Below are 24660 nucleotides of genomic sequence, written 5' to 3'. Positions count from 1 at the left end.
TCAGATGTAGAAAGCTTAGGAGGCAGAGATTTTTAATAAATAAGAATAAAAACAATTTGTATTAAATAGAAATAAATGATAATTACTTTTTTTTTATTTAGAAAAAAAATGTATTTTTATTAAGAAAATATTTAATTTCCTTTTAAATCTATAATCATATAAAATAAATTTTTATTATTAATATCTTAAAAGTGTTATTATTACTTTTTAAATTAATTTTTGCAGTTATAAATCTTATAAAAGAAAGCTTTCTCTCTTTTTTTTTAATTCTGAAAAGTAATTTTCTACTGTTAAAAAGAAATTTTTAATACATTAACCATTGCCTTACTGCTTTAAAAAAATATATATCTTAGAATATTTTAAATTTTAATAAATCTAGAATTTAATATCAGATTCTTTTAGTTATTTTTCCTTTTTACTTTCCTTAAATTTTATAAAATTATCATCTCAATAAGTAGTTTTAGAAAGTGAAATATTTTTGTAAGCATTATTTTGTCATTAAATATGCATTACTTTTTAAGTTGCATGCATTAAAATAATATATATTATTTTTATATAATAATAATATAATATCTGTATGCTTCTAGATTTAATAATAATTTCAATAAATTTTTTTATTTTGTAGAATTAAATAAATTTCTGATGTTCATTTCACACTTTCATAACAAAAGGATTTAATATTATAGAGCTTTAAAGACTTAAAATATCTTATATAAATATCTGTAAACAATACATTATATAAAGGATATTCTAGAGAAGCTCTAATATCCATGTAGTGTATACAGTATAAGGTATTTTAAAAACTCCTATACTCTATATATGCGGGATATACAGAATATATACAGTGTATTGAAATAATATATTATATAATAACAATTTCATCAAACTTTTTTAGTAAATGTTTAAAAAATTATGAGTTTAATCTAAAAAATGGTAAGTTTATATACTAAATAAGAATCTAAAACAGTCCAGAACAATATAAACTTACCAGATCCATTTTGAATAATTGGTTTTTCATCCTCCTCATCTCTAGCCACAGCAACCGAGGTCGTAGCCCTTTTACCAACGAAGGAAGATTCAATCCATAATATTTTATTTCTATCAAATTTTCCTCGACCTCTGCACGAATGTTGAGGTATGCAACTATCACTATTAAATATGCTTTCTATATAAGAATATCTGTCTCTTGGTATTTCTAAACGATCACTTTGAGCTCCGGGTGATTTTTCTTCCTCTAATTCACTCTTGTCTATGACTTCTGTAACGTCCTGTAAACTGGCTACAACTGGTACTTCCTGACCAAGAAATCGTAACACCTTCCTCGATGTAGAATCACAGCTAGGATCAGGAGAGGTTGGAGTCGAACCTATAGACTGGTTACTACTTGTTGGTGATTGTGTAGATGAAGCTCTCCAACCTAAATAAGGTTGTTTGTTAGAACGATATACGTTCCAACTAAAAACTGGTCCACTGGCAGTTGATAATTTTGTACTACTCCAACGTGATAATGACCCTGTAGATGATGTAGGGCTTTCACCCGCCGATATCATTCCTCCCTTAGATGAACGATGGTTGAGATTAGTCATAGATAAAGTGGAAGTGGCTCTAGATCTTAGACCCTGCCAACCTTTATCCCTCTTTTTTTTTAATAAGAAACCATCTTTGTTTGTGTGACTCCATTTTGATTGTTTGTACCATTCTGGTACCTGTAAATTTTGGAGTGATTTCTCAAATCGGATTTCGTATTCGGATTTAGTTCGTCCTAGAGGATTTTCGGGGGTTTTGCTTCCACTGCTTACTAAATAATCCACGCTGCGAGTACGATTTTCCGATTCTTCCGGTCTTTTCTTATTTGTTAACATAGTTTGCGTGTGAATGTAATGTAAATTTGTTTCCTGAACTGTTCTGCTTTCTAAAGTGTCGATATCCGTCTCGAGATATCCTACACTTTTACTATAACGTTTGACTAAACATTTCTTCGTCAGTTGTGGCCATGCGGGTTGCGTAGGAGGTGCCACTTTACTTTTCGGTGTCACTTCCACAGGAATTGGTCTCGGAAGTGTCAATCGAATTTTTTCTTCTAACAATTTCAAATCCGGGGTGCTACATGCCAAACGGTAACGCGCTTCTCTAGCAGATTGCTGAAATCTTCTCAATTTCTGAACACATTCGGGACTTTTGTCGTTCGAAGCGTGGCATAAATTTTCAAAAAACTGCTGTCTAGCCTTAAACAATCGCCTACTAGATTCGGATTTGTTTGGTAGTAATAGAGACGATGGAGGAATGGGGGGTTTAACAACGTCGGCTCTCTTAACGTCCTTGTCGATTGATGCTTCAAAATTAGCAGACTGACTACCGGGATGTAGCCTATTAGGACTCATGACAATTTGATGTTTCGGTGTCTCCCGTGCGACTACAACAGACGTACTAACCGAATTTTCGTCAGTAGATTCCGCGACGCAATGTTTGTCATTCGTCTTAGAAGAAAAAGTGTCATCGACCGGCTCCTCGAGCAACAAACAACGATCATCGCCGTTGCCTAGCAACGGGACCTGTCTGCCGCTCTCGGTGTCCTGTCTCACCAGAGTAGAAAATTCTCTGTATTTAGGCTGTTTAAAAGAACTGATAACATTCCCCGAAAATCGTTTAATAGGTTCCTGTACGAAAAAATGCCGGTTTGTGCTGGGAATTACAGGTTTCGTAGTTAGTACCGCCTCGTGAGAAAAATCGTTTCGAGTACGAGCCGATGTTGTAGGAGCTGCAGAATGTGCGCCGGGTGAAGTCGCTCCTACTGACACACCAGCGACTGACGTACAGACCTCCACAGCTTTCCTCTCCGGTATGGCTGGCATACGGTCTCTTTCGAACCTAGCATCGTTGTCTATGCAAGCTTCGACGTTGAACTGCTCCCAATCCTTTTCGATATCTTGCAACCATTTCTGTCTGCCACATTTCATCCTCTCCCTGATTCTATCGCTCTCGTCCGTAGTCAGATGGGCTTTTCGGGCTTGTCGTTCCATATCACGCTCTAACAGGCGTTGCAGACGAGCATGACTTTCTGTTATGCACCTGTCGGAAGTATACGTGACGTCGTTTCCGTCTTTATCCATATTTTCGCACAAATCGGTCAGGTAACTGTTAACTGCGACAGGTAATACTAAGCGACTCTGCTCGTCGAAAATCGATCGGACAGGCGCGTCGTCATGGTTACGGTCCCCAAACCAGACTGAATCCATCTCAAGGGGTGACTCGACTCCCGTCTGTGTAATCTTATCGTTGGAAGCCTCTGACGGACTTGGTCCCGAAACTATTTTCGTCCCCCGTGTTTGGCAAGAGTCCGTTTCCTCGAACGCCAGGGAGCGCTGTTTATCTACGTCATCTCGAATCTCCCAAATTGAACGTAGTGGGGACCTACTACCGAAGTAGGGTCGCCCGCATTGGAAGACCCTACCAAATATCCCCCAGGTAGGGGGATAATTCACCTGAGCGTGTTTAGTCTTTATTTGAGTCTGTGAAGTATCCCCCTGATCCTCGTTTGTTTTCCTCACATTATCCACTATAATATAAACCGCCGCGAGTGCAGCTGCTATCACTGTAACCAGCTGACCGAAAGCTCCCCAGTTTCCGATCCCTGCAGCATCCATTATGGCCTTGCTCGATAGCCTAACTACAGCTGACACAGGGGGGGATACAGACAAACAGAGAGAAAAGAGGGAGTTTAAAGCAGGTGGGATTATAGACCCCCTACCTTTCTTTTAATGAATACCACCTGTCCTCAATTTGTCGGGGGATGGAACCACAATAAACAGGGGGCCACGCCGTTTAGGCGATCGACGCCTCCGCCCCTTTACATCCTGTCCGCCATGTTTAACTGCCAATGCGCCATTGCAATGACCAATGTCAGTTTCCATAGCAACCCTAGTAAACTCCCTCTACCCTCTACCGGTCTATTGACAATTCTAGGTGGAGTTGTATCATCTGAAAAGGAAGAGAAACAATTAACTAAAACCAGAAAAATCAAATAAAAAAAAATCTATTTTATATATCCTTTTTATATAATTCTATTCATAAAATATATCAGATTTTGTATCAAATTTAACGAAAATCACTTTAAAAAAAAAACACGTGTTCTCAGTCTTTGAACCTTGAATTCTCATATTTTCTAAGAATCTTCACTAAAAATATTCTCCTAACGATTCATAATGTTATTTATAAGTATTTAAACGAAAGATAAGTTTTTCTAAAAGTACTTTCTGTTACTAATCACTAAAGTTTCATGATATATTTGATATTTTTTGAACTTTACACTTTGATATTCCCCTTAAGATCTTTCAGCTTGGATTATTATAATTTTAAACATTAATAAATCAAAATTCCTTCCAGCAATTTTATATTTTCTTAATTAAAAAATCTTTTTTTTATAATCAGAAAATTTATATTAAATGAAATTTTAACGTAAATTTTAATTCATTAATTCCTTTTAGATTTTTCCTATTAAAACTTTACTAGATTCATTGAACTCCTATAAATCAATAATGTAAAAAAGGTCTGTAAACTTTCAGATATTTATAATTTTTCTATAAGAATTATACATTTTGTTATAAGAAAGTATACTTTTTATAATGAATACATGAAACAACTGGGAATTTTGTCAGGTTTTTTTTTATTTATTTATTTGTAAGTTAATTGCAAAAATAATTGCAAGAAAACCTCCTGTAGCAAGGCTATAAATACTTGAATCTCTACAGCTTTAATACATGTATTAATTCTTAAGCCATTCATGTATTTATAACCATCCTATAGGAGTCTGTACAAGAAACATCTGGATTTTTTCTCTTATATGAGGGTTAAAATCCATCTGTTTTTTCCAAGAGGGAGTCACTCCTTCCTGTTTTTTTTTTTAACTACAGTATGTTAACGTTGATAAAGAATAATTCAAGTAAATAAACTCGTATATAAGAATGAGGAGGCATAAAAATATGTCTTGTTATACTAATTAATTTAAGATTTTTAATTATATATATTATGCATATTTATGGCATTTTTTAAAATAAAAATGGTGTAGTATGAATGGGACGAGACAGTTAATTTAAACGTCATCTCCACCTGACTATGTAGGGGCCCATGTTGAATAAATCGATATATAATCAACTTTCTAAACATCAATTTTAGTCGATGACTATGGCCCGATAATTGCCATAACCGGTAAATTATGTTCATCGATCTTTAACATAGACTTTAAATAAGTTAATTAACTTAGCATAGACTTAATCCATTAAAAATGCATAAAGATAGAACTTACTCATTTTTTCTGTGTATAATATTCCTTATCGTTCTATTGAATAAATTATGTATAATATTAAGTTCAGTTCAATATAAACTTCTAGATTCTAAGTGATAGATCTTAATAACCTTGAAATGGCTACTATGAATTAATCATATAAAGAAAAAAAAAAGTTATTTTAATCGAGGGAGTGTGAGCTTGTTCCGGGTAAAATTAATATATTTTTAGATTGAAAAGAGCGTCATTTTATGGCTTTTTTTTTAATATAGATCTAGTAAGAAATGAATCTTTATTGAACTACATCATATACAGGAATTGAGAAAGGCGAAACAGAAGGTAAATGATTCACGAATGTCGGGCCTCATCTCTCTCTCTCGAAAGCCATAAAAATGTATGGATAAAATCAAACATTTTTCACGAATTAAAATAATCTAAAATTTACTTTTCTATTATAACTTTTTTAATATAAAAATACTAGGCTTTTTGGATCTTCTCTGTGTATGAACCTTGCTGACCTTCTCATATTTGACTTCATTAAGTAACTGAAAATAATCAATAGAGTTGAGGCAATGCAATGGTGTATTAACGTATGGGCGAAAAAGGCAATTGCCTAAGGTCCACAACAACAGGGAACCCCAAACCAATCTTTTATAAAAGAAATATTTTCCACAAAAAACTCTCCTAAAGAAAAATATCGGGGTCCTCTAATACAAATTCGTCTGAGCTCAGTGAAACTATAACGCGCCACTGAGGCAATATAGAATAGATTTTGCATTATAAGAATGAGATGAAATGTAAGAGGAATTTTCAGAAATTTCGTGTTTATTGTATAGACATTGTATATTAAAAAAAAAAAAAAAAACTAGATATTATTTTTAATATAGTTCTTGGCCTCAATTAGATTTGAACCTGATCCCTCGTAGGAATAATTTAATAATGAGGAAATTTCATAATTATAAATGTATTTGTCATCGAATAACAAATTTTCCACGCCGTTTTTAATTTCTTTTCAGTTTGAGCAGCGTTAAAATCACATTAAACTAAATTACGATGAACATTGTGAGATTATTATCTTAAAAGTTTTCAATTATAACTGAAATCTTTATAGTCAGATTCAAGTTGCTCATCTGAAATAAGATTTTTAATAGAGTCATTCAGAGTAAATACGAGAGAGATGTCCTAACAATTTAAAAAGTATATTATGAAGATTTTCATTGCATTTCTTATTGCATAATTATTTAATCGATAAAATAATTCTCGATACATTTTGAATATTGGATAAAACTGGTAGTTGGTCAGGGGTTCATGCTCGTCCAACGGGTTGCCATGAATCTCGTGCTGTGTAGAGTTTTTCGGGTTTTCTTCACGTCTTCAACACCTAAATAGATGCAAGTTTCTCTAATAGAAAGTATTCGTACGTGACATCCCAGTCATTTTTTTCGTTGCATTGTCTTATCCTATCAACTGAATCCATATTTGCATAAGTTGTTGGCTTACTTAACAACGTTTAAAACTTCATAATTAGCCTATGGTAGGGCTGAGAGACTATTCTTAATCAGCAAGAGTGCAGAATTACTGAGATTGTACAGGCCTAAAGTATACGTAAAGGCAATGAATGACGTGACATGTCACCCTTCAATACGGACAAACATCTAAATATTTCCCTCTTGTTTTAAATTACGTGCATTTAAAATAATAAAATTCAACCAATTTTAACTAGAAAAATGGAAAAATATTATAAGATTTGTATGCAATTTCAGGCTTTACTAAACATCTTTTATGCTATGCAGTGAAGTAATAATTAAAGGCAAATAATGCCACAGTTAATAATTAAAATCATGCTCTTAATTACGTTTTGTTTTTATTAATTCATAAATTTTGTGGCATGATGATCTAATTAAAACTTCAAATGTAATTAGAACAACCTTAAAAAGTGGTTAACTGATTTTTCGGCCATCCTGCATATAAATTAAATTGTATATATGCTTATATATATGCGGTATGCATACATATGGAAGATAAATTATATTCTTAAGTATACCACATATGGTATATAAAGCATACATTTTTATATATATTTATGAAAAATTTCTTTTAAAATTTCAATAATTTTACAATGTTTTGATCTTAATTAAGCCATTCTTGAAGTTAATTTTATTAATAATATTTATCAATTTAATACTTTCATTATGGCAAGTAAACAGTTAAAATATGGGGGAAGATAATAGTTTTGGCATCAAAATTTGCTACATCCATCCCTGTGATTAAATGTATCGATTTTCGGAACCGGATCCATCACCGGAAAGGGAAGTAATTTAATTTTTTATAGCAATTTAATTGTGATGCCATTCATTCTCCACTGATATTAATATCGAAATCTGATGGGGGTTTCCTCTATTCTCTTCACAATTAAATTCCAATTTAACAAAACTAGCGATATAGCGGTTAATAGGCTAGCAATGATTATAATATTTGAACTTTGACAATGAATGAGAGCAATAATAACACACACAGACACCATACAAGTAGGCCTGCTGTCATACCTTATATATATATATGAACATTTATACTTTTTGTAAAATGTATTTTAATAGTTTCACATACAGAAATAAATACAAATTGAAGCACATAAAGTTTAAGACCAACAATCCGTTCGGTACTTCAGTTTTATTGCTGCAAAAGTAGTTTTGGACTCCTCCCAACAATAAATTTTATCATCAGTTTACTTTATATTACGTACCTTTTGTCTCGTTTTATATCCGAAATTAATTATAGAATAACACAATAAAGTTGACTAATGAGGAACTGAATGTACACACAAAACAAATATAATAAATTAAGTTTATTTTGTACCAGTAATTTTTAATTACTGAAATTTAAAAGTGAAAATAAATTAAATTTATAGATAGACAGACACCTTGCTTAATCATTGCAATTTCAAATATGTTTCTATCCAGATCTGTCCCTAATAGAACAATATACTATTAGGAATATCAATTTGAAAAACTAGTACAATAGTATGTTACAATGCTATAGAGGTTCAATGTGTCATTTAGCCTCTATATTCATGATTTCATTTGCATTGATTNAGTGCAATTTCAAATATGTTTCTATCCAGATCTGTCCCTAATAGAACAATATACTATTAGGAATATCAATTTGAAAAACTGGTACAATACTATGTTACAATGCTATAGAGGTTCAATGTGTCATTTAGCCTCTATATTCATGATTTCATTTGCATTGATTTTACTTCTAACCCTTCTGTTATATTATATTATAGTATTTAATTTATATAACTACAAATGTTATCTTACGTAAGGGTTTAAGAAGCATTATAGCTGGGTATTAAGTAAGTATTTTATGCTATAATAAAGTGTTTATATATTTGCAACAGTATATGGGAAGTATGTTTTCGTAAATATCGTGTTTATAGAAACATTATTGGGTTACAATTTCGACTGTTGTCTGTCTGTTAGATACATGAAAGCCGAGATCAGATGTAGAAAGCTTAGGAGGCAGAGATTAACTAAATAGGAACTTCAGGTTTGGAATGGGTGTCACGTTACTTCGATTCAAAATTTTCCCAGAACGAAGTCACGACTCTATTGCTAACAGGAAAAGTATGTTGTACAGGGGCAAGACCATCACTAAAAAATTGTTGCAGGCCGGCATTATGACGGTGTCATAATAAATAATAGTTTGGTTTATTTGGTTACTGCTAGGAATATGCATCCCAGGAAAACTTTTATGGGAAGTTGGACCCTATTTAGGTGAAGAAGACCTAAATACGGAAGAAAGTACTGTTCAGTAATAAAAAAAATCCGAATAGTTAGATGCTTAGTTATGGCAAATTACTTCCGGTTTCTCTTTCATTTGTTAAACACGTCACCGCCATTATAAACAGTTATGGGAGCTTTACGTTCTGGTATTGGAATACGAGGAAGTTCGCTATAGCTGTAGTTAAAAGCATGATTTTTTACAGTTAATGAATACTATAATATATTAACATAAATTACGGAAAAGTCGTTCTGCCATCTAGTGAGAGAAAATTATAAAAAAATTCACATATTGCCTGACAGATCATGTGAAAAGTGCTGACATCATTAGGGAATGTGCTGATTGGTTTGGCGTTGCTCGCAAGTTAATTCTTTCCATAGGCAGACTATAAAAGCTTTAGATTTAAAAAAAAATCTATTATATGTTATACTTTCTTACATAGAATTCTTAAAACTGTGTTTAAGAATTCCAAGTAGAATGTCATTCAGAATTCACAGAACTTAGGATATTCAAAGCAATGTACTCTTGTTCTTTTGTGGAGGGTTTTGATAAAGTCCTGGTAATTTTAACATCTTTTCTTCTCTTCTTGGTGGAAATGAATCCTCGTTTACGCTCACTGATTTTTTTTCCATTAAAATTCTCTTTGTTAACACTTGCTCGAATTGTCCTAATGTGGGTTCTATGGTTTTAACAGTTTGTCCATACCTTCAGCTTGTACAGATTGTAAACTTTCAACTAGCTTTTTAATATGATCTATGCGAGTTCTCAATTGGTAAACAAGGTGAATATGTTTGCACATATTGTATTTGATAGTTGAATCAGTGCATGTGCATGTGTACATATGAATGCAAGATTTACACTCATTACATACCATTTGACATTCACAATTTTCTTTTACCATAGCAACTGTATAGATAACTGTATAGAAAAGGAATTTTCTGTGTTATCCTCTTTTATAACAAGATCTTTGCATAAGCTTAAAGCTAGTTCTGTGCCTTTTTTCAGATCAGGAAGCTTGCTTGTTACTTTCCCTTTATATATGACAATGATTCTATCATACATCTTATCTCTTAAAAAGTCATTACAGCATGAATTGCTTTACTAAATGCATTATTTTCTTTCCTTGCAAATATAAGTGTTTAATGCACTTATGCATATTCTCTATGTGCATATTTATATTTAGCCCGCAAAAAGTCCAATATCTTGCAGTTTTCATATAGTTTTCTTTGAAATATTGTCCAAAATCAGTTGTTACAGGATCATTAATCAACTTTATTACTGCTACTTCTGAAATGAATTCGGATGTTTCTTCATCTTTCTTGCATCAGCGATCGTATGATTTTATACACTTTAGTCTGTTTCTCTTTAGATTTTTCTTGCGCCATGAACGACCAATATGCTACGAACAATATAATCTTTGAGCAAGTACTCATATAACATGCACTTGAAAGCCATAACTGACAAATATGTTTGGTAACAAGGAGCTTACTCGTTCTTTAATCTTAGAAAAAGTCTGTAATGTCTCCTTGTCAGTTCTATTACTAAACAAAAAAGCACAAGGAAATCCTTGTTATATGTCATCATTATTAGCATTGATATTAATTCAAAATCATAAGCATTAAGTCCTAGGTCCTATCAACATACATAGCATCATTTTAATATTTTTCTAACATCAAAGTATGACCATCATTCGTAATAGCTAAAACAAAGCCAGATTCTGCTAAATGAAGATATTCTTCCCATTTCTTATCTTATGGTTTATAAAACAACACACAATCATCATTGCAATCTCTCATATCATTCACTTACCGAATCATTTGGATGTCTCACAGATTTTGATGCCAAATGGAAATTATTCTCAATATTATATAGATCCTTTCTGGTTACTGAATAAAGTCTCTGTAGTAGTTCTGGTGTTGATAGACTGTCTCTGACTTCCTCTATTATGGCATTGAAATATTTCCTCGAAGAAATGTTTGCTGCTAATATACTTCTATCGTTTTATGACAAAACTATATGACAATTTATTTTGAAGGCTTACATGTTGCGGAGTGAAAGTAACAATACAATTTTTGTCATCTTTTATGCTCATTTTCATTTGGGATGATTGATTTCCCAATCGATCTTTTTGCTTTCTTGTTTTTTTTTAAATGAAGAATACTTTTTTCCTCACTTATGAAGTAACCAGATCTATGACAGTTATAATATATAGAACTATTAAGCTTAATATTCGTTTCTGAACAAAACATTAAATTTGTAGCCTATTTAATAGTATTTTCCACTTTATTTTTCCATTTCTTAAAAATCACTAAATGAATTAAATGTCTGAATATAATTAGATATAGTAATATCATATATCTCGCTGAAGTATGACAATATTTCTTCTTTTTTTTATAATATTTACCTAAACACAAACTACATTTAAATAATTTAATATCTTTATCATTCCTTTTACAGTCCTTTATAGCCTATGCTTTGCTTTAATACGTACTCAGGATCTTGTCTTGTATCGTCTAATTGGGCATGAGCTTCTAGGCTATATAAAGTGTGACACTGTATTGCATATAGTGTATAGTAATAACCATGTAATAGTGACGTAATTGTCATGCATGCGTGCGATGGTCGTTAAGCGGAAAATAATGCCTTCCTGGAGATCTTTTTAAGGGTAACTGGTCCCTATTCAGGCATTACAGACGTCCCCCCATTTTGAGTTTTGCCAAACCCATAATAGGCTTGCTAAAAAGGTTCTCTTAATGCTCACAGAGTGGAAACAGTTTTTTAAAAAGTAAATATTCATTTCAAATGCAGTGGAAACTCGATTATAAGAACTTGATGGTACAAAAGGTTTTTCGGATAAACGAAATTTCGGATAATCTAAAAACTCGTTCGTTTTTTTGTTTTGAATATATCAAACACTATGCATTTAAAGCTTTATGAACTATAAATACTGTATTTGAAAATCCTTCATGAAGTTTGTAAATACAATACATTAGCTGTTACCTGCGACTTCTCCGGCGAGGGGTTTTGCAAGCAAACCCCATTTATATTCAGTATTTCAACAACTATAGTAATTGTTATATAACACCTACCGCTGAGAATGATGAGAATTGCTGAGAATCAAACGAACTATTTTCAATTTGATCAATTTTCTGACACGTTTACAATCGTTCTATAATCGAATCAATATGCAACAACAAATTCGAATTTAAAACGATTAGAACATTTGGTTAAAAACACGAAATATATAAAAATATTTATAACAATGTCTGAAATGTTATCAATTTAATACACTTAAGTACTCAATGAAGACTAAACGTAGTTGAAAACAAATACAGTAGAGCGTCGTTTATCCGAAAGCATTCCAGTCGGCAAATTTAAATTTTCGCTAGTGCTGTGGCGCTGAAATCTTTGGCTATATCTTGGGATACTCCAATATTTTTTTGGTTGGTGTGTGTGTTTTAGCTGGCAGCACTGACACTTTTGTGTGGTGTTTTTCTGAGGATTGTGTGTCGTTCTGAATCGAACGTTTTTGATACTAGATCAACTTCTAAAGTATATTTTTTTGGTTTTTATATTTTTCAATATATTTATTTTGTTTGTACAAAATAAAAAAAATAATTTTTAACGATACAATAGCCACGATTATTATTTTAAAAAGTTTTCGTTAGGCTTAACATCGACGAAAATTCAACGCGACGCGACACGCAACGGAGAAAAATTTCAACATGGGATAGGTTAATATATTTTTTCGTGCATAATCGGTTATCCGAAAAATAAGTTATCCGAATAACCCCAGTCCCCAATTGATTCGGATAAACGACGCTTACTGTAATCGCATCTAAAATAGTATAATAGAAGCCGTTCTTCAGGTTAATTAATTAAGCCTTAATCCTTTCCTTCTCCCGCGGGGAAATTTTGAAAAAATCCCTTCTTATTGTGCGTTTTGCATGATGTACCCTAACTGTGTACAAAATTTCACCTCTTTAGGTTCAGCGGTTTGCTCTGGGCGATGATGAATCAATCACTCAGTCAGTCAGGACAAGTAATTTTATATATTTAGATTGTTACTTACATATATGACTTAGTTTTGCGGCGCTATAATCGACAGATAACATGGTAATTTCTAGTTACATGGAGAATTTGGTCTATATATATTATACTCTGTGGTATATACGCGCATGTCCAAAACGATGGGCGACATTTGTACTTGCACATGAATAGAAAATTATAGATGAATTCATACAAATAGGGGCTAGAATTATATGCCTCGACGTCTTTTTTTATTCTTTTTGCTTTTTCCGCCCTGTGGGCACTAAGAGGGCCTCTTTTATCAAGCCCATTATGGGTTCGGCCAGGCCCACAATAGAGCGCTCGGGTGGTTAGGAACAGGGCCGACATATTCGATCTCATCACCCCCGAAAAATTCTTGAGAATTTTTTGACCCATCTGGAATCGATCCTGAATCACCCAAAGCGGTAGGCTCGGCCATCCGGCCGTCTATGCCTCGATGTCTAACATAGGGTAATACACAACTTGTAAGGTTTTACAAATCAAAGCAAAAAAATAAAAAGAAGAAGAAGAAGAAGAAGAATACATACAGCAGTTGGACATAAAAATCTTCTAGATAAGTATTTCTGGAAAAGAATATTTTTTGGAAGGCTTTTATTTTCTACTAATGTCTATATTCTCTTTAAAGTTAAGCATAATGCCTGAACGTTGAATATTATTCAGCTTTGTCGGGAAAAAAAAAATATATATATATACAAATGTAAAGCCAACTTTCCGATTTTTTAATATAAAATTCAAGTATTTATATTATAGCCTGGAGGTTCTAGGTGGCTTTTTGTTACTCTTTCTGTCCTATAGGCACTAAATAGGCTTTTTTTAATCAAGCACATCATGGATTTGGCCAGGGCAACAATGAGATGGACGGATGATAAGGGATGGGATCCGCGGTATCAGAGACGGACTGTCCCGAAAAATTGTTTGAAACTGCTAAAGCGTCAGCCTTCCGCTCTGGGGAAACGAAATCGAATCCGACAGAGCAACTCCCCAGGAATTTTTCATAGGCAATATGTCGGATCTCGTCCATCGCTACTCGACCGCCCTCATTGTTTGACTAACCTATTGCACGGTGGGTATGGAAAATGACATCTCGGTGTCTACAGGGCAGAAGAGACAAAAAATGAAAAAAAAAATTATATATAATGGCCTAGTGCCCTTGTGGCATTTTGTAATTTCTCAAGCATCTATAATGAGCATAAATAATATCGGCCAAATAGTCCATAGTGTATTACGATTAGCGCTTACAACTCAGTCGAATATGTTCAAAAATTTTATAATATTTTCTTTATAGATTTTGAAATAGTTATAGTTAATAAGTTAATTTAAATATCATTAAAGAATTAATCTGTATTTATAAAAATATATATTTATTTGATCAATCCTAATTTATTAGATGGCGCTGTAGCTTCGAAGCCGTGTTTGTCATTTGGATTTCTGAACTATTTAATATGGATTTATATATATCAATATTACTATTATATATTTGTGCTATTATACATATTCAGGTAAGTCAACTAATGAATCATTTACGTAAGATTCGATTTATTATAAGATAAATTTTATATTATTTATTTATATATTTTTTTAAATTGCGCCATCTGGTGATGCACTTGAAAGTAGGTAGTGACTTTCATGTTGTCCGTTACACGTGGTTTGGATATGATTTTTTAGTAAGTTGGTTATTTTGTTACAATGTCGTGTTTGTTAAAGTATCAGAAATATGTTAGAAATCTTCACAGACACAAAACTCGGACTTTTCTTGGGTTTCCCGCGCAAATTTTGCATTCAAGGACTTCTTCCATGTACAAGCCTCCAAATAACATTACGAAATCAAAGAAGCAGTACGAAGAACTAGTTAGACTATTAGAAACACATATTAAAACATTAAAACAGAAAGAGATCTGCATAAATGATAGAAATTCTAATATTGTGAATGGTTATGTGCAAGAATTTATTGAAAGTAATGAAATGAATGCATTAGAAGCAGAAATCAATCCACTTTGTGATAATGCACAGGATAATTCAGTTTTTTCTCATTCAGGTGATATTGTAAGTGATATTGATCCAGCAAGTTTTGATTTAGAAGTTCTAATGCCTCCAATCAGTAACTTAAGTGAAGATAATTTGTATCAGACTTTCAGCGAAAATCTTCATATTGATAATGACTATATAGAAGCAACTAATACCAAAATTCCAATTGATGAAATTGATCCTGATGTAATAAATACGGCGATAAGAGAAGAACTAGAAATTGAAGAAGTAAAACTTGTAAATGAAGAGAAGAAAAAGAAGAAAAAATTGAAACTCAGCAAAGATGATGAAGAAAAGCTCACAAAGAGAAAAATTGAGTTGAATATACTTGAGAAAGAAAGAGTATTGTTATCTGATTTGGAATCATTTATAGAAGTTTGTATTTATTCTAAATTAATTGGGAAAGCTCATTATACTTTAAAATATTATTTTTTAAGAGGACTTAGTTCAGATAAATATCCAAAAGTAAGGGATATAAGAGTTTTTGATTTATTATTATCTGGATGGGCACTAAAAGGTAATCTATATAAATTTAAACAATTGCTTGAACTAATGAAAGAAGGAAATATAAAACCTAGTTTGCAAACTTATGCCAGTTATCTAGAATGTTTAAGTCGTCAGAAGATAATCAAAATTTCTGATGTTGAGAATGTTCTCCAGACTATTAATGATAATGGATATAAAGTTGATGATATTTTTGTTCAATGTAAGTTTAAAAAAGATCAGAAGGAAAAGATTACTGAAGTTATTAAAAAAGTAAATTCAAGTTTTGAACCCAAACCTCCTGTTTATATAAGAGAATATCATTGTAATCTTCTGAAAAACTTAAATAATAATGAAAAATTAACTACATATTCTCCATCAGCAGGACATACTGCTAATGAATTAAAAAGTTTTATGTTAAATCAATTTCAGTCAGAAGTCAATGGTAATGTGAAGGTTATGTCTATCAATAAAAATGAATTTATTGATAAAAAAACTCTGAATGCAAGAAATAAACTAAAAGAAATAGAAGAAAAGTGGAAAGAAGAAATTAAAAAAACTTTTATTAAAAATAGAAAGATGCTTCAAGTTCATTTGCTGAGATACCGAGGTGTAATTTTATATCCTTATTTAACTGTGTTAGATACTGATGTTTATGTTGGTTTGATTATGGAAGAAATTCGCAATTTAATGGCTCTTTCAGAAAGTTTTAGTCCATCCCTTTCATACTTGCATAATGACTTGGGTCTAAAGGTAATGAAGAGATATATAGCATGGTACAAACAACATAATGGAATTGCAGACAAATTGATGAAACTATACGAACAATATTTAGAATATTACACTGATACAGAATTGACGACATTGTATTCTCCAAGAGAATATTGGGAAATATTGAAAGCAAAACATTTTATGGGTCCTTGCATTGATGTACAACATGGAGTTTGGCCTTATCATGTATTATTAGGAGTTGGAAAATTTTTATATGATATTTTATTAAACAGTACTAAAATCAATGTAAATATGTTTAAAACCAAATCACAAAAACAGATGCGTTCTGCATTTCATTGTGTTTTGAGAAATTTTGGACTTCATTCTAGACATAATATAAAACCAGATCCAATTATTGCAAAACTTTACAAAGATGCAGTTAATGAAGAATTACATTTTGAAACAAATTTATTGCCCATGCGTTCTCCACCATTACCTTGGACTTCAGTTACAACTGGTGGGTTTTTACTTTTAGAATCTTCATTAATTCGCTTACCTCTTTCAGCTAGTTATCAGCATGCTAATATAAAGAATACAGCTGTACAACAATTATATCCTTCATTTGATTCGTTAAATGTTTTGTCACTATGTCCATGGATTATTAATAAACCAATGTTAGAACTTGCTATAGAAATATTTAATAATGGTGGCTCTTCTGATCTTGATATTCCAAGTTATCCATCAGAACTTTCAACTCTTAATTTAGAAGGAATGACTAAATCAAAGAAAATAAAGTTAAAACAGGAAAGAGCAGAGATGTATAGTTTATGGTGTGATGCTCTATATAAGTTATCTATTGCAAATCATTTCAAAGATGAAGTATTTTGGTTTCCTCATAACATGGATTTCCGAGGCCGTGTTTATCCCACACCTCCTCATTTCAATCATCTTGGTGGTGATATGACAAGAAGTATTCTTTTATTTGCACAAGGAAAACCTTTGGGAGAGAAAGGATTGGATTGGTTAAAAATACATTTAATAAATTTAACAGGATTTAAAAAGAGAGAGCCAATTAGTGAACGTTTACAATATGCAAATGAAATCATTGATGAAATATTAGATTCTGCAGATAATCCTCTTACTGGAAATAAATGGTGGATGAAATCTGACAAGCCTTGGCAAACCTTAGCATGTTGTAAAGAAGTTTCTTACGCATTAAGATCTCCAGACCATAAAAAATATATTTCACATTTACCTATTCATCAAGATGGTTCTTGCAATGGTCTTCAGCATTATGCTGCTTTGGGTCGGGACCAGCATGGTGCTGAACAAGTTAATTTATATCCATTTGATAAACCACAAGATGTATATACTGGAGTTGCTACTCTAGTAGAAAGAGAAAGAGCTAAAGATGCACAAAATGGTGTTAAAATAGCACAAATATTAGAGGGTTTTGTAGAAAGAAAAGTAATTAAACAAACTGTAATGACTGTTGTGTATGGAGTAACTAGATATGGTGCACGATTACAAATATTAAAACAACTTAAAGACTTAAAAGAATTTCCTCAAGATTATGCAAATCAAGCTGCATCTTATTTGGTCCAGAAAACATTCTTCAGTATTCGAGAAATGTTTACAGCTACTAGAGAAATTCAGGACTGGTTCACAGATTGTGCCCGAAATATTTCACAAATTCGTACAGAACCAGTACAGTGGGTGACTCCTCTTGGTTTGCCAATTATACAGCCTTATCATAAATCAACAACACACACCTGTCTTCCTAATTGGAAAAGCAGTAAATCAACATACACAATGAAAAATAATATTTTTGCTCCTCCAAATGTTCTGAAACAAAAAAATGCCTTTCCACCAAATTTTATTCATTCTTTAGATTCTAGTCATATGATGCTAACTTCATTATTCTGTAGAAAAGAAGGTATTACTTTTGTTTCTGTTCATGACTGTTTTTGGACTCATCCTTGTGATGTAGAGATTATGAATAGAATTTGTCGTGAACAGTTTGTTGCTTTGCATAATGAACCAATATTAGAAAATTTATCAGACTATTTTTATAAACACTATGGATATCATGAAGAAGAAAAGATAAAAAGTAACTCTACCTTAAATTTATCAAAAAAACATATTAATAAATTATTAAGAGATATTCCAAAGAAAGGCACTTTTAAACTTGAGAATGTTTTAAATTCAGTGTATTTCTTTAGCTAATGAAACATGATTTCATTGAATAAAGTTTATTATTTGAATTGATTTGTGTGGTTGTTAAATTTTATTTGATTGAATACTTAATCTATGATTTACAGATTTCGATTTGCTCAGATAGTTTTTATTTAAATGGTAATAAAAATTTTTACTCTGATAAGGAGTAGCATTCCAAACCTGGATGGGAAATGCTAGTGATCCCTGATAGTTCTCTGGGAATCATTTGAAGGTTAACACTGCATCTTTTACCTGTGACAAATTATGGAAATTATAATGAATTCAAACTTGGATCCATATGGTATTGGTCTTAAACAGTGGTCATGCTTAGTAATTTTCAGCTATGCAGTTGCCTGCACAACTGAAAATTACTAAGCATGACCACTGTTATCTATTGCATATTGCTAAGATGCAGATCAATGGTCTCATACTTAGTTTATCAGAAGGCTAATCTCAGATACATTCAGAATAATTAAATATTTTTGTTTTTAAACTGCATAGAATCTGGCAACAGTACCTACTCTTTAGGGACTAACAATGCTGATTAGCTAGTAAACAACATAAAATGAATTTATAAATAAAATAGGTATAAATTGTACCCAGTGAGTAAAAAATTAAATATATTTAGCTCAGTAAACCAATGATTAATTGGGATTCCAACTTGTTCCTATTTGCCACCATTTTAATAGGATATGGTAATCATAAAGATATTTGTTCGTACTTTCAAAAAGGAGTTTGTTAGTTAACAAGAATAAATGTCATGGTTGCAGTTGTCTGTGTGACTGAAAATTGCAAAGTATGACTGCTGTAATGCACTTCAGCATAGCAATCATAACCTTTAGAAAATGTGAGGTGTAGCTAGGGATGTCCTGATAATACCAATACCATATTGATACTTTCCTTTGATAATCAATTACTTTTTGTACACAATACTTTTGGTCCAATACCGGTATTGGTACTTTTCCTGAAGTATCAGATCTGGTAGTGTTATATTTTTCACAAACAGATAAGATTTTACCAAAATTGGATTATGCGCAAAAGCTGAATCCAAAACCAACTGATATGGGTTTTAAGGTCAGTTTTGGCTAAAAATGAAAGCAAAAAATAATACACTATTTTTGGTTAAGTTAAATTTATATAGTAAATATTAATGATCAAAAATTAATAAATTTATTGCATGAAATTTTCATTTTTAGAATCTATATACAGTATGCTTAGAGTTTAGAGTACTATTTATAAACAATTTGCCAATTAATAAACTTTAAAATATATTAAAATCTCAAATCAACTGATACAGTATTGGTAACATTTAGTTTATGTTAGAAATCAGTTTTAATAATTTGTTAATAATAAATAACTAGAATAAAGTAAGTTATTTATGTTAAAATTAATAGTTTCAATTACACAAAATGTTTCAAAATCAAGCCACAGACTAAACAATGACAGATGGCAAGATTTCCAGTTTCAATACTTGATGCTGTTACTAGCTGGTATCAATACTTTAAAATCAATACCAATACTGGTATTGATACTTAAAATCTACTCATGATACTGGTATTGATTTTCACTTTTCGTCACCAGTTATGATTCGCAGACATTTGAGAATCAAGTCACAGATGTCAAATGCGATGGATCAAATCTTTCTTTAAGAACATGTGGAACCCATATATTGAGCTTAACAAAACCAAGTCATTTCAAGTGATCATAAACAGTTGAATTAGACAAATTTAATCTCTTAGCGATTTCTCGTGTTGTTATTCGGTGGTTTGCTTCAATCAATACCTTTATTTTGTCTTCATCAGCTTCAATTGGCCTTCCAGAACGTGGTGCATCTTCAATATTGAAATTGCTGGAACAAAATTTTATGAGTTAGTTTTGGCATTGTCATTCTGTCAACACACCTTCTCCATACATACCACACAATTTTTTCTTGCTTGAACAGCATTTTTATCTTTCTGGTAATAAAAAGCAATGCCGAAAATGCTGCTTTCAATTTTCCATATTTGTTGGGACAGCAAAAAAAACAATTGCAAAGAATCAAACAGAAGTTTTTACAAATAAGCCTTGAAATGTCAGCTGTCAAAATATATAATGACAATATGATTTAGAATGAAATTGGAAGGTAAAAATACAACTAATTCCTCTGGTGGTTAAAAAAAAAAAACGAAATTACTTTCCAAATAACCCAATAATTTTTATTTTCCTCAATGTACATTGTTGGGATTTAAAATGTTCAATGATGGAAAAAATGACCAGAATGCATTGTGGCTTTACAAAAACAACCATAACACAAAATTGTGTGTCTTAGCTGCTTATAAAGAGTCATGATGTGTTCTGGCATTTTAAAAATTGCAATAATTTGGTTATTTGTTGAAAATGTTAAAAAAAAATTACAATGCACCATGATTGTTTCTTGTTTATTCTGTAATAACTTACAGATAAAGTGTTTAAGATAAATATGACTAAATATGTAAAATAACCAAGAACAACAGCCAAACCTCAATTAATTTTGCAGAACTGTTAGAACAATACTTAAAATTACAACTAATATCTTTCAAAAGGCATTTGCAGTGTTTATTTTTAGGTAATTTTATATATTAAATATAGTGCACTCTTTCTGATTTAATTCAATTTTGTTCATTTTTCCATTAATCCAGTCAAAAAATAAATAAATAGTAGAATACTACTCATGGCTTTCAATACATGCCTCACATATTTGAAGAGCTTTCTTAACTAAATGTGTGATTAAATAAAAATAATTGCCCCTGTGTATGTTAACATACTAAATCATTTGTTAATATATTTTGTCATATTTTTATTGGCATTATTTCAGTTCATCACTAAAATAATTACATGAATTTTTAATATCTATTATTTTGGGCTTTACAGAAAAAGCTTTCTTTTACTGATATAAACTTCAAATTGTAATTTGAAGTTTGTATTATTTGATTAATTGTTAGACAGTTTTGATAAATTCTTTTATATAAACTGTTTAATTCAAGTTGAATTTAAAGATTTTTGGCTTCTTTCTGAAGTTTTGTTATAATTAGAAAGGAGTTTTTATGTATATATATCTAATTAAAGAAAAAACTAGTGGGTGATCGGTTAACAAACAAATCAGATAACGAACACTTTCGTGAAAGATTTTTATGATCGGACAACAAACACATGTTCGGATAATGAACACTTCACTGAACAAACATAAAAAGAAGCGACGGAAAATAACAAATACTGTTTGATTTTCCCTTGTCTTCAGGTAACAATTCGAAACCTTTTCAGAGCGCTGGAGACGTCCACATCAACACTCAACCCAATACCGATCAGCTAGTGTTTCCCTGAACTTTGAAACTCTCCATTGTAATTCCATCTTTTTGTTTACTTTTCTGACAAATAATTTTTTTATAGTCTTCATGAGACTGGAGACTGTCGGGCACTCCATAAGTTTTGCGTTGGTTTTTATTTTCTAAAGGTGAAAGTTTAACTGTCCTTTCAGGTATTCATTAATGTTTTAACACCAAAATTTTGAATTAGGGTGAATCAAATATAAATGGAATTTTTGTTCCTGAGCAACTAAGGTTGGCAGTACAGGGCCTGTGCATCTAGTCTGATTGAGTAGGGTCATTAGGAGTGGGGAATGCCAGCCGTTTTATCATTTCAACCAATTCGTCAGTAGTGCTCATAATGTCGGAGCAACAGGCACACCACTCTGTTGCGCAATGCATAATCATACAATTTGTTGTTTGTGAAGGAGTCAACGCAACAGAAATTTTTCACAGATTGACTGCACAGTTTGGGAATCAAACACTGTCAAGGATTCGTGTGTTTGCCTGGCATAAAAAGTTCAAGGAAGGATGGACATGAGTGGAAAATCAGAAACACGATCACCGTCCTCGGACCAGCATCACAAGCGAAAACATTCAAGCGGTTTGAAACATTATTGAAGAGGAGAGACGAATCAGAGTTTGTGAAATTGCAGTGAAGGTCGGAATAAGTTATGGAAGCTGTCAAGCGATCGAGATGTTATTCTCCTCCATGACAATGCCAGGTCCCATACTGCAGCTCTAACAGCCTCAAAACTTAACAAAATGCACTGGACTGCACTTGATCATCCTCCCTACAGCCCGGACAGCTCCCTATAGCTCCCTATTGCCCTGCGATTTTCATTTGTTTGGGCTGCTTAAAGAAGCTATAGAAGGGCAGCGATTCAAAGATGATGTGGGAGTGGAGGAATTCGTGCACAATTGGCTCTTGACACAACCAACTTCATTCTACGATACTGGAATAAGAAACCTTCCTTCTCGCTGGGGAAAATGTATTTCTATAGCAGGAAGCTATGTAGAAAAATAAATCATAATGTTTTTTTATTTTTTAAAATTAAGTATAAGTAACAAATAAGATATAATCATAAATTTACTTTTAGCTATCATTATGGAGAATTTCTCGTTATTTTATTCTAATGAAGAAGATGCTTTGTTGAGTTATGCAGATATCAGAAATTTTCAGAGTACTTGGAATATGGTAGACATCCAGCAAAGAGTAAGTCTTTATTTCATTGAAGAGATCATAAATATGTATCTTTGATTTTTTTTATTTTTTCTTTGNAGACCAATTGAATTACTTTTGGTAGCTAATGCTAGTGGTGATATGAAGCTTATCCCACTTTTTGTCTATCACTCTGAGAACCCTAGAGCATTCAAAAAAATTCCATAATTAAAGAAAAACTGCCAGTGGTGTGGAGATCGAATAAAAGGGCATGGATCATGCAGGCTCTTTTCAAAGAATGACTGTTTGAAGTTTGTGCTCCAAACATCAAGGATTACCTTCAGACCAATGAATTGCCATTAAAAGCACTGTTGCTATTGGACAATGCACCAGGACACCCAAAAGACCTTTAAGATAATTTGCTGGAAGACTTTCCTGGCTGACAGTTCAGTTTCTACCTCCGAATACCACTTTGTTCATTCAACCAATGAATCAAGAAGTTATTGCAGGTTTCAAGAAATTGTACATTCGAGCACTGTTTTGTCAGCATTTTGAAGCATGCCAGTTCTCCTCAACAATGATATTAAAAACGTTTTGGAAAGAAAAATTTGGTATTCTTGAAGCTATACAGCTCCTTCAAAATGCATGGTCAGAAGTCATGCAATGACAGTTGAATTCTGCTTGGCAAAAGCTGTGTCCCTCCTGCATTCAGGGAGAGAGAGATGATGTCCCTGAAATTATGGATAAAATTGTGACAACTGCTAGAGATCTGGAATTGGAAGTGAATAAAGATGACATTGAAGAGCTCATAATGGAATCTGAAACTGATCTGACAACAGAAGAACTCCAAGAATGCCAAAATGAAGATCACCAAGAAACTCAGCAAGATGTGTTTTCTTCTGAAAAAGAGGAAGACGAAAGAGGATCAATGTCGACATCTACTACTAAAGATCTTTTGAAGAAGTGGGAAGATGTCAGAACAATGGTCTTAGAATGGCATCCAAACCAAGTTGAGGTTAATAGGCTTGGGGATATCTACGATGACAATGCTATTAATTACAGTAGATCCCCCTATAAAACCGTTTCCTATAGTTATGATTCCTATAAAAATTGTGGCATTATCCGTAAACAACGGTAAAAATAACTCCTATAATACGTAAAACGTCATCGGGCAGCCGAACTACTTACCCGCCGTCCGTAGCGCCACGCTACGGAGAGATTTCTATCGTCTGGACAGTATTATATAAATTATATATAAATTAGGTACTGTACATATAATTATATATTAATTATATATAAATTAGGTACTGTATATATAATTATATATTAACTTAATTTATTGTAACTTTATTATAATTAAATATATATTTTTCGCCGTCTAGCGTCACGCTACGGCGAGTTAGGCGACCTATCGTCTGTTTAGTACTGTAATTTTATACATTTCTTGTGAAAGAAACATTTCTTATTTAACGGCCATAAAAATTATTTATATTAATGATGTCTCCAAAGGTCAACGAAGTTTTAGCAGAAAAATAATATCAGAAATAGCGGCCGCAATTTGATGCGCTGTTCCGCGACGAAACCAAGCTTTAGCAACGAGCGTAGTC

At 32.2% G+C, this 24660-nt stretch overlaps 3 protein-coding genes across 3 annotated transcripts in view; 2 read left to right on the top strand and 1 right to left on the bottom strand.

Annotated features, from left to right (window-relative positions):
• Positions 1 to 5358, bottom strand: part of LOC111633234 — a 20496-nt gene extending 15138 nt beyond the window's left edge. Inside the window, exons 1-2 of the mRNA XM_023377771.1 lie at positions 5303 to 5358; positions 989 to 3978 (exon numbers count right to left, since the gene is read on the bottom strand). Of these exons, the coding sequence (XP_023233539.1) occupies positions 989 to 3644 (2656 nt within the window). The 5' untranslated portion in view covers positions 3645 to 3978; positions 5303 to 5358. The remainder of the gene's footprint in view (positions 1 to 988; positions 3979 to 5302) is intronic.
• A 9170-nt stretch (positions 5359 to 14528) lies between these two features.
• The window catches only part of LOC111633233 (GPI-anchor transamidase-like), a 26000-nt gene continuing 15868 nt past the window's right edge, over positions 14529 to 24660 (top strand). Inside the window, exon 1 of the mRNA XM_023377770.1 lies at positions 14529 to 14634. Within this exon, the coding sequence (XP_023233538.1) occupies positions 14578 to 14634 (57 nt within the window). The 5' untranslated portion in view covers positions 14529 to 14577. The remainder of the gene's footprint in view (positions 14635 to 24660) is intronic.
• Positions 14736 to 18857, top strand: LOC111633238 (DNA-directed RNA polymerase, mitochondrial-like). The gene has a single exon (XM_023377774.1). The coding sequence runs from the start codon at positions 14822 to 14824 to the stop codon at positions 18578 to 18580; it is 3759 nt and encodes a 1252-aa protein (XP_023233542.1). The 5' UTR covers positions 14736 to 14821; the 3' UTR covers positions 18581 to 18857.

The sequence above is a fragment of the Centruroides sculpturatus genome, unplaced genomic scaffold, assembly GCF_000671375.1.
Source record: "Centruroides sculpturatus isolate CEXI.00-Female unplaced genomic scaffold, Cexi_2.0 scaffold818, whole genome shotgun sequence".
Classification (NCBI taxonomy): Eukaryota; Metazoa; Arthropoda; class Arachnida; order Scorpiones; family Buthidae; genus Centruroides; species Centruroides sculpturatus.
This window is presented reverse-complemented; position numbering and strand designations above follow the sequence as displayed.

Excerpts from the sequence above, each read along its gene's own strand:
- LOC111633238 (XM_023377774.1), top strand. The coding sequence starts at position 14,822 with ATGTCGTGTTTGTTAAAGTATCAGAAATATGTTAGAAATCTTCACAGA.